The sequence below is a fragment of the Takifugu rubripes genome, chromosome 2 (assembly GCF_901000725.2).
Source record: "Takifugu rubripes chromosome 2, fTakRub1.2, whole genome shotgun sequence".
Classification (NCBI taxonomy): Eukaryota; Metazoa; Chordata; class Actinopteri; order Tetraodontiformes; family Tetraodontidae; genus Takifugu; species Takifugu rubripes.
The window spans coordinates 3,396,978-3,407,444 of NC_042286.1; the positions used below are offsets into that span (position 1 = coordinate 3,396,978).

The 10,467-nt window shown below is 40.1% G+C and overlaps 2 protein-coding genes across 2 annotated transcripts; both read right to left on the reverse strand.

Annotated features, from left to right (window-relative positions):
- Window positions 1–363: 363 nt before the first annotated feature.
- On the reverse strand, window positions 364–4,397 carry chp1 (calcineurin-like EF-hand protein 1). Its single transcript, XM_003962347.3, has 7 exons — window positions 4,008–4,397; window positions 3,697–3,769; window positions 2,898–2,978; window positions 2,486–2,613; window positions 2,342–2,403; window positions 1,847–1,969; window positions 364–1,486 (listed from the first exon to the last, which is right to left on the reverse strand). Exons 1-7 carry the CDS (start codon window positions 4,072–4,074, stop codon window positions 1,433–1,435), a joined length of 588 nt encoding a protein of 195 aa, XP_003962396.1. The 5' UTR covers window positions 4,075–4,397; the 3' UTR covers window positions 364–1,432.
- Window positions 4,398–4,893: 496 nt separating this feature from the next.
- Window positions 4,894–9,756, reverse strand: lgmn (legumain). Its single transcript, XM_003962346.3, has 14 exons — window positions 9,621–9,756; window positions 9,277–9,447; window positions 9,099–9,196; window positions 8,322–8,403; window positions 8,158–8,231; window positions 8,005–8,080; window positions 7,373–7,435; window positions 7,189–7,255; window positions 6,893–7,011; window positions 6,682–6,771; window positions 6,165–6,374; window positions 5,911–6,081; window positions 5,485–5,552; window positions 4,894–5,332 (listed from the first exon to the last, which is right to left on the reverse strand). Exons 2-14 carry the CDS (start codon window positions 9,415–9,417, stop codon window positions 5,290–5,292), a joined length of 1,302 nt encoding a protein of 433 aa, XP_003962395.2. The 5' UTR covers window positions 9,418–9,447; window positions 9,621–9,756; the 3' UTR covers window positions 4,894–5,289.
- Window positions 9,757–10,467: the final 711 nt, after the last annotated feature.

The following is a 10,467-nucleotide window of genomic DNA, read 5'->3' on the forward strand; positions in this document are numbered from 1 at the left end:
CGATTGGGCCGGATATCTGTCAATCAAAAGCAGGGCCCGCCCCGGAAGAAGTTCTAATCTTTGTTAATCAATCAGCTGTTTGTTGCCTTTAACGTCGCTGCGTAGTTGGTGTAAAACCGCCGCCTTAAAAGTGCACAACCTCACCGTCCAGTAAAAATGTTTTAAAAATGTTTAAGTACGACTGCTTTTGGTAAAAGAGCTTTTATATCGTTACATAAAACATTCACTCGTCTAACAGTTCAAATATATGCGTGGAAAGGACTCACTTGTGTCACATATCATGTAAGAAAACATAACTAGTTATTTCATGCTGATTATCTAATGGATCTAATTCCAAGGTTAACAAAGAACAAATGCCAAAAATTGAAGCATGGCACTGAGATTTATTCAAATAAAATTCATGAAACATCCAAGTAACACAATCACATCTGACTGATGATAAATGATCATTCATGAAAAGATTGCTCTGCTTGAAGGTGTCCTTTTAAAATAATTTAACAAACTCACATTGAGATGAAAAGATATTCAGTTTGTGTGCATGAGTTTGTAGAGAAAATACATTTTAAAACACAACTGATTCTCTTTAGCATCTAGAGCTCCAGGAAAAGAACATGAAGAACACACATGAAGCAGCATAGAAATCTACAAACATATTTCTGTCACCTACAGAGGAGGGGTGCTAATAGAACAGTGTTTTTATTGAGACTCCAACTGCTCTCTCACTGTCCTCAGTCAGAAACCTTTAGAGCAGAGAGCAACAGTGGAAGCATTTTTGCATAAAATGAATGAACAATCAGTGATTTCTGTGATCCAGCTGCTGATCCGTGGTTGTTAGCGTTGAAACACAGTCAAAGATACTTTGGTTTAAGTCGAACAACCACAACCATCGGCAGCACTTAGTTACCCATCTGAGGAAAATATACACAAACACGCCTACAGATCCTGTTTACAGGTCACAGAATAACCAATGAGAATTAAGGCTGTGGCAAAAGCTTTGGAACATGGCACGCTTTGCATTGAGGGCCAATGGGACCGTTTGGCCGCTCTGACGTGTTCAGCCTCACCTTTAAAATCAAGTTCTAAGTTTCTGCAAGCAGGACACACACTGTTCTGAAGCTTGACCCACTGCAGATCTATATGGACACATTGAACTGCACAAGTATGCTTAAAATTCCTGTTGTTGTAGTGACAAAACGGTTGTACCTCTATCAACTACCTTTAATGTTTAATTGGAACAGCGGTACCAACTTGACCCGTTTCTAATAAATACCATCTCACTGATAAACTACGTAGACGTAGACAACTACACTGCATACAACTCAAGGCACGTGACTTTTCCCTTTGTTTACAGAGCAGTGTGTTCGGTAGTGTGGCCCACAGCAGCTGGCTGACAAACTGAATGAGGTTGTGTTGGATGAGTGTAAAAAGAAGCTCAGTGAAGAAATCGGATGCTCATTTTCTGTTCCACGTCCACTTTCTCCAACACCTGAAACAAAACACAGCTAGTTTAAAGAAATAAAACATTGATGTTTTTATTGCATTACACTGATAAACTAGTGTGTGTGTATTTGTGTTCAGTTGTCACTTATCGTGTTTCCTTGGAAACTAAAAAAGTGTATGAGAGGTTTTTTTCTACACAAGCTCCCTGCAGCAATATCAGACCTTTTATACATCAAATTATATTTCCCTGTACGATAGAGGTAAAAATAGGATGAGTATTATACTTAATATTACTCAATGAATTATAACTTCCTTGAACACATTACAGATTTGATTGTCCTTCACATCTGGGAACTCTCCATTTGTAGTCTTATCTTATCTAAAGAGGGAATGCCAGGAAACCTGCCTTAACAAATTCAGTGAAGGAAATGGAATTATCTCCGTTTGTGTCGGCTTCCTGTATGGTCCTGTCGGCAATGCTTCCCAGCTGGTCATCCGAAATGTTTACACCAACCATCATGCGCAAAACCTGGAATAAACGGATACCAAGTTACTAATTACCAACAGGAAACAGTTGCTGGAAAATGCCCTGGCTTTACAAACTGTGTTTTCCGATAAACATGAGCCGTTAAGCCTGAGCTTATAGCAGTTACAGGGCACATGATGCTGGCAAAACTGTGGTTCAAGGACTAACCACAAATAACAGAGGACAAAAATTAGCAGATCAGCCTGAGGAGAAATACTGAAGCAGAAGTCAATTCGCTACCAAGGTTTCTCGTCAATAAATCTGATCTCTGAATAATTACCACAAACCCAATAAGAGGTAATTAAATTATTTGTCATCATCGGTTGATTCAACTGTTAAGTGACGTCTAATCGTAGATTTCACGAGTCCACTCACCTGCAGCAGTTCATCCCGAGAGATTTTGTCATCCCTGTCCAGGTCATACAGGCGGAATGCGACTGGAAAATAAATTAAAGTTAAGTTAAATTAACACTCAAGATGAAGTCCTATGAATATGAAGGAGACTGGTTTCACACTCACACAGCAGCTTGTTTGTCCTGCTGTTGAGCGGCTCGCTAGTGGCAGCATTCTTGTTCTTCTCGTTGTCCTCAATCGGCCTGAAGTGAGCCAAGGTCCGCATGAAGCCCCTGAAGTTCACCTGGTCCTCACTACAATAAAAACAGTGTAACCTGAATACACCTCAAAGACCTGATCAAAGCTGAAAAACAAGGGATGATCATTTGCTGGCTGCTCAGATTACACCGACACTCATTGTAACTTAATCTAATTTCACCAAATTTTAAGCTTTTTGAGTGTGTTCTCAAATTTAATAAAGCAAGTGATGCATCTGGATAAAACATCTGAATACAGGAAAGTTCTCAGGAGCTTGTGTGTTTCTGGTGATTCACACAAATATGGATTTAAAAGATCAGAAGTAACAAGTGTAGCTCACCCCTCAGGAAAGAAAGCATTGATAATTCTGTCTCCCAGCGGATTTATGGCCAACTCTGGGATCCTCTGAAAATCTTCCCGACTGCAGGACCAAAAAAAGAGAAGCCAAATTAAATTAAAGCAAATGTGAAACTATTTTGACAAATTACCGCAGATCTCAAGACTATGACCAATTTTTACAAAGACATGACACCAAACATAGCTCATGTGACAACATTCCTTAGAAACACTTGTGACATCAGAAGCAGGTGAATAGAAAAGTGCATGGCAATCACTTATTTGTAAATCTGAAAATACAAGTTGAAAACTGTGTTGTGGCCACTAACAAACAGTAGAGTCACCTTGAGGTAACCAGAATGTCCCTGTCCGTCTGAGCTGTGACTAAAGGCACTGGAGCAAGAACATGTAGACCCGAGAGCTTGTTGTGTGTAAACACACTCCAAACATCAAAATCAGAAGAGGAATGTTTTTTAATCCACTTCTCAAAAACTAGTGGACAAATCCTTTGTTGTTACACCAAGCGTCCAAATGAAGTTCTGGCAACTGTTAAAGATTACTTATGTCTTCACTTATTGTTTGTTCTTTGCAGAATGTGGTTGGATGTGTCAGTTAATCACAAACCACAGAAAAGCCTCCCCCAGTTATCAGAAGTCATGTTCTCAGTCAGATAGCATAGCAGTAAGTAAAGTATAAGTAGCATTATCTAAAATCAGAGAGGAAAACGCACAAGTAGAAAATCATTATTTCTGTTCGCGTTTCCATGTGCTGGTGATCAAACTAAAAGCTGTGCCATCGTTTACCTGAGAGTTCCATTTTCACCTTTATCGAGGCTGGTGAAGCGACTGTACAGACGAGTTATCTGGCTGTGGGAGACTATAGGGAAGACACCAAAGATTTCATCAGATTACCAGATAACAGGTTCAATGTCAAAATTAGATTTGAACGTAATGGACTTTATTATGCAACCACCAGTCAAAAACGCTACCCAAACGGTGCAACACAAACGCAAAACGTGTAAGCACAACCTCCTGCGAACAACACTTTCTGCAACAGTCTGTGTAAATAACGCAAATACGTCTTCGTCGTATAATTAAGGTGAAAGTCGACTTACAACCAGTCTCCTTCTTAATTTCTTCGATTTCCTCTTCTCGCAGTAACGTCGAGGCTCTGGATCCCATGGTGAAATGTTGAGGTGTGTTGAAAACGAGCAGATTTCTACCTGTTTTGCGCAACCAAACCAGCTGGGAGAAACTCTTTACCCGCCCCAATGTTTCAGTTAGCCCACAGGCTAGTGTGGCGACCAAAAACTATCTTGGTTATGGTGATTTTTCAAATCTAGGATGCACTAGGAAATAACAGCGCAAATACAGGTGACTGGGATTAAAGAGTTTCGTTCGTCTGGTCGATGTAGTGGCCGCAAAGATCAATTTGCTGGGAGATTTAGCTCGACCAGATCGTTCGTGTTGTCTTCCCGTTTTGAGAAGGGGCGGTACCGTTTACACGCCCCTCCCCCTCCGTGCTGTTGGGTGACGGAACATTTTGCCTGTTTAGAAATCGAGGAACCGTAAATCTACCCTAGACTACTCAATTTAAGTAAATAAATCTTAATTCCAGTGAGCACATTATTTGTGTTTAGTGATCTACATTTCCCCAATTAAATATTAATCAAAGTGCTTCCACTTTACTTCCTTCCAGTTTTGATATTGGTACGGTCTTCTGGCTAGGATTACCACTTTAAAAGTACCTAAAACAGCTGACAGGATTATCACCCAACAACTAATAACTAATATTAATTAACTTTTAAAATTTTGTGTACCTTAATTCCTTTTGAATTGACCGCAGGCGCCAATTATCAACCTGACCAACCCACCGAAACCAAGGCAACAAGTTTAACCAGGGTGATACCACTAGGTGTAGCAATTGAACATAAAATAACTTCAGATTGATACTTCTGAAATCTGAACCTATAAATGAACACACTGCAAAACCAACAGGAGTCTTTTTTCACTTTAAAAAATTTATTTCAAAATAAAAACAGTCAATAATTAATGCTATATTCTTTATATGTCAAACATTCACTGAGGCCAGAACTTTCACACATAAATCCAACCCAGAGTGAAGATTAATAATTGTTTTTTACCTGGGGACATCTTTCATCTTTTAAAAAAAAATAAAACCCCATCATTGTAGAAGAATATCAATGTGAACTCCACAGCAACAGTGCAATTCATTAAAAGGAAAAAGTTGGGATAATTCTCAGTAAAATCAGAAAGTCTAACAGTGTCATTGTCTTGATAGTAGTGACATCCACTTCACAAGTGATTGTTAAGCAGAACATAGAGCAGCTCCACCTTCTTAGGCAGCCATACAGGTCTGGATGCAGACAGATCTTCTCAGAAATTGTAAGGACACACAGAATCCATCGCAACTTGGATGCTACAGAGGGAAAAAAAAACAAAGGGCAATAAGCTTCTGGTTTCAGGTAAACTGAACAGAAAACAACAGTTATTCTATATATAACGCGGATGGACATACAGCCAGTGGTGCTATAAAAAAACATAACACACAAATGAGAAAGCAGACCATACCTGCCAGCAGGATATCCTCTTTCACACAGGTTGAGCAGAGCGTAAAGATGTCTCAGTGCATATTCATACTGAAATCAAAGATCATATGTTAGAATTGTTGCCACAGAATTTATTTTATAATATTAAGTACATAATCGCATGTAGAAAAAAAACAAAGGCAAAATGTGATGTCCCGGTTCTACCATTAATCAGTGGTTGATTGAATTGAATCAGATTTATTGCCATTGTTCATGTAATACACAGTATTACACAAGCTAGGAATTTGTCTTGGTGTGACGCTGCGACATTCAACATAAAGAAGACAACAGGATGGAATGTGAATGTTTGCTTTAACTCTTCTAAAGCAGAACCAGACTTGTGGTGTGCATGTTGCTTCCCGTCATCAAACTTCCCGCCACGAGTCTATCGCCTATATCTCAGATCTACCTCCTGTTTGTGCCAGTTGAAGCAGTTGTGCTTGTAATGGTTGACTGCAGCCTGGTAACACTCGTGTTGGGTCAGGTCGGCTTGTTCATTCAGAACTTGTACCGTCTTCAGCGTGTCACCGGTCACCTTCTGGACCACTCTGTACATGTTGTCGGCCAGTACCTGCCTGACCTGAGAACAAATAGTCCCATATGCTGAGACCCAGAATCGTGGAGCTGCTGCCCACAGTTGTAGAACATTCTTTTAGATCCTACCTTAAGGTGTCTGTTGATCTCCTCCAGTAATTCTCGCGAAACCTTGAGGTCATTGGTGGCCATCATCTTCCTCTTGAGGATGGCCAGAGGAACGTCAGGGCCGGGCGTCAGGTCCAGGTTGGTGACTGGTGGCAGGCTCATTGGAGGAGAGGGTGGCGTGTTTGCCTTGGGGTTACCCTGGAACTCCATGACCTTCATGTGAGCCATTGTCTGCAAAAAGAAACAAAGTTAATCCAGCAGGGATCCCCCTCACACCTCTGATCCACAGGTGAAAAACAAGAGTTCAGCACAGGTTTAGTAAAACTCTGGTGTGAGTAATCTATGAGCAGCCATTTCTCCTGTTTCAAACTGTAAACCTGCTCTGACCCCTGCAGATAAAGTGGTAAAACTACTTGTCTTTAATACTGATTAACGTTGGGATGGTGTCTGGAATGGTTCCACTGTATCTGATAACATCTACCCTGACTAATTTGATGAACGAGCATGAGTCAGTTTCCAACTTTCCGCACCCTCTCACCTTGTTTCCGTACTGCATGACGTGACTTGTATTTGTGCGCGACTTCACGATCTTAAACTGCTTCAGCAGAGTCTCTTTATTTAGATCCTCCTACAAACAGGAGAGACACAATCAGTCCAACAACTAAACTGCTTCCTTGGTATTTTGTCTAAAAAACATTTTAGTAATTGATAATAGGATTTAAGAACTTTGCATAAAATAAGCCGCTCACCACATCAGAGTCCTCCATCCAGTTGACGCTGTACCAGTCTCCCAGGTATGTGTCTCTCTTTTCGTCGTAATAACAGGCATAAGACGACTCGTGGGAGTTGGCTGCGGTGGTGGCGTACACTGAAAAACACATGTTACACCTGTGATGGGTATCTTTCAAAGGTACAGCCAGCCCAGAGGGAATGTGTTCCAGAAATAGAAGGTGCAGTCCACGTTGGGTTGTTCTGGACTAGGAAACCAATTACACTTACAGCTTTGTTACCTTTTATTTTTCTTGATTTGTTTCAAGTAACTCACCATCGATGTCACTGGGCAAGTTTTCCATCATTGACCCGGATTCACAGGCCTCAATGTAGAACACCATCTGTGGAAGGTCGCAGTCAATAGGCAGTCACAGGCTTTATGTTATTATGCACAGTGACTATATCACCTGATAGATTCCGGTGATATAGTCACCTGATACAGTCTAGCAGCTACTCACCCTTTTATATTTTTTATTCTTGTGCATGTACTGAATGGTGTCTTGGAGGTCTTTAACTGCAAGCTGCATGAAAATATGGAAGAAAGTTGAACCAATTGAAATCAAGCAAATGCATCCTGCTGAAATGTGAAACTCTTCTGAATTCTACATAATTTAATATATTTTATTTGACATCTAAGTATTTCACAAGCTCCCTGGCCTATGAATTTAACATGCTAACAAAATAGACGTGTTTACACTTTTAATGGTTAATTATTAATACTGATAAGGAGCACCTGAATCAACAGGGAACGTGCCAGTTTTTATTTAAATTAATTGAAACTTCATAATTATAACTGAAAGTTTATAAATGGTGAGCACAGAGTGTTGAATAATAGAAACAATCTCTTTCCATAGTCTCATTGATATTTTTTAGCTTTGTTTCATTATTTCATTGTTTAAATAGTTTACAGAACTTTCAAAATGTCCCACCGTGACGGAGTGTTCACATGACATTACCGTAAATGCACATCTTAGAACAGGAAGTGACAATGAAAATACATGACTTGTTTCATAGATTCTTATCTATTAAAAGCAGTTCCAAATAGTTTAAGAGACACATAATCACTACCAGGAAGCAAAAAAGTGCTCACATCATCATTGGGAAATGCCAGAATACCAGGTGCACCGTGGTCAGTGAAGTACACAAACACGTGATCGTTGGGGCCGCTGCCAAGACAAAGAGAGCAAAGGTGCAAACAGACCCCTCAATGTATCCAGCAGGACAATTATGGCAATCAGCTCACCTGTTGATCACTTTTCCTTTGGCTTTCGCTTTATCACCCTTCAGCACTGCCAGGAACTTTTGCGGGGTCACATTCTGCAGGAAACCCCCAATCAGAAGTCACAAACTCTGCTTTAAACCATCTGTTTGAATGGTTTTTAATAAAAACAAAAAAACAAAACCCACATCTCCAGTGTAGTCTTTGGGAACACCTCTATACACATCAGAGCCGTTTGGCCTGTTTATCAGTATCCCAGGGGTGGGGTTCCTAGAAAAAATAATAAAGAAGGAAATGAAGATGGCTGACAAAACAATAAAGCAGATGAATCACTGCAGCAACAAGATCTCGTGGAGATACTGAGCAAAAGCGGTTAAACGGATCCAAAACACACATTACTGAAAGCACCACTTTTGACCGTGTCAGCAAAGAAAAATGTGGACACATCACTTACCGGTACTTCTTATTGCGTTATAACAAATGCACATTTAATTATCATTGAATTACCGATGGACGTTGTAAGAATCCCACTGTCATTATTGATTACCGATTAGCAGCTGAGTTCTCATTAATTAGGAGAACTATAACAATGAAAGAACAGCAACTCCCGCTTTGCTCTATGAACTTGAAGGCAACTTTCTAAACTGAGGGAAACGTTATAGACACACACTACAACCAGTTCCTCGTGACTCCTCTCTGCAGGTTTCCCTAATGTGCTCTTAATGTAATAGCACCCGCTGCCAGTGCACATTCCACACATACAAGCATCTGTGTGTGTGTGTGTGTGTGTATGAAACCCTACAGTCTTCTCAGATCTGCTGATGACACCCGTCTCATTTTCACCTACAACGCTCGCAGACAGACGTGCTTGCATCTTTTATGAACTTGAAAAAGACCGATGGTGGATGGTTGAGGGAGAATTAAAGATATGATGCACACAAGCAAAATAAAATATACCAACTTACATATCATTCTGTGCCAAGTCATCGTACATCATAACCACAATCTGTTCATCTGGGATCCCATTCTTGTGGACAATCTGGTACGCATGACATGCATCAGCCTTAAAGAAAAAGACAAAAACTGGGGTCAGTGGTGCATTTTAACAGTCTGGATGAACACTTTAGTGACGCTTCTCCTCACCTGGTGCCTGTAGTTATACCAGCTATTGGACCCGGCTACGATCACCACCCAGTGTTTTCCACCGTCCGGCTCCTGGGAGGGAAACGACTTTACCAGCCCGAGACTCACCCCGAGCAGGACCAACAACGCTGACTTACACATATCTCCGTCCGACACTTCTGGTTATTTTCACTGTTGAAAAGTACGCAAACGACTGCTAAACAAAAATAGACCACATGACCACCTGGCTCGTCACATGATAATGGACGTTGTCAGGAATTGGTAGCTTACGACGAAAAAGAATATCACAGGATTTTCGAAGTATAACCAAAACCCTTTCAACAACAAATTAAATACGTATTTACCTTCTTTTTTGCGCAGTGTCTAAGACAAACAGCGGTGAAAAGGCCACATTAATATCTAGCAGGAGTCAAAGTTTATACTGCGACTTTGAAAAAAGTGACTGGAGTAGGTCTGTGAGCGACCAATCACAGGGCAGCAGGGGCGGAATCTTGAAATAAACAGCGCTGTGATTGGACAGCGGACACCACGCGCACGACCTCGTTTTTGTGCTGAAAAGTGAAAACTGGATTTAACGAGGTCTAAGGTGGATCAGGACAGAAGTGTATTGATATTTATTTTTTTTAAATCCGGTTTTTTTCAGTAACCTATTTTTTGGTTTGTTTTTTTTAGCTTAATTCTTTTTTGTGTGTGTTCCAGAGTAATTGCTTTTTATGCTTGTTTAATTTTTTTTTTCGATTTTTCTGGTGTGCTTTTTTTTATTGTATTTATCGTCTGTTTTTTTTTTTTTTTTTAGCCAGAATAATTTTCTTTCCTGGTTTTTGGACTGTTTTTTTAGAAACATATTGACTCTGTAAGTGAGAGCTACTTACTTTGACCTCAAACAATCACGTCGGCTTTCTAAAGATTAAACTATTATTGAGTTATAGGTGTACCAACACGGTATCAATATCGACTGTTGACAAAACAATTTTGTTCTTCGCAAAGTTTGTTTTAACGCTTAATTTAACTAATTAAATCAGTAATCTTTCACTTCACTTCAAGCCTAATGTGACACATTAGTTTATCAGGTTGTTTTATGTAATCATGTAACTTGTGACAGTAGAATAAACCATGTCAGATGTTTTTGTCTCCTAAAGCATCATGTGAACTGTAAAAACCCAAACCACCTGCTGATCACACCTGATAACC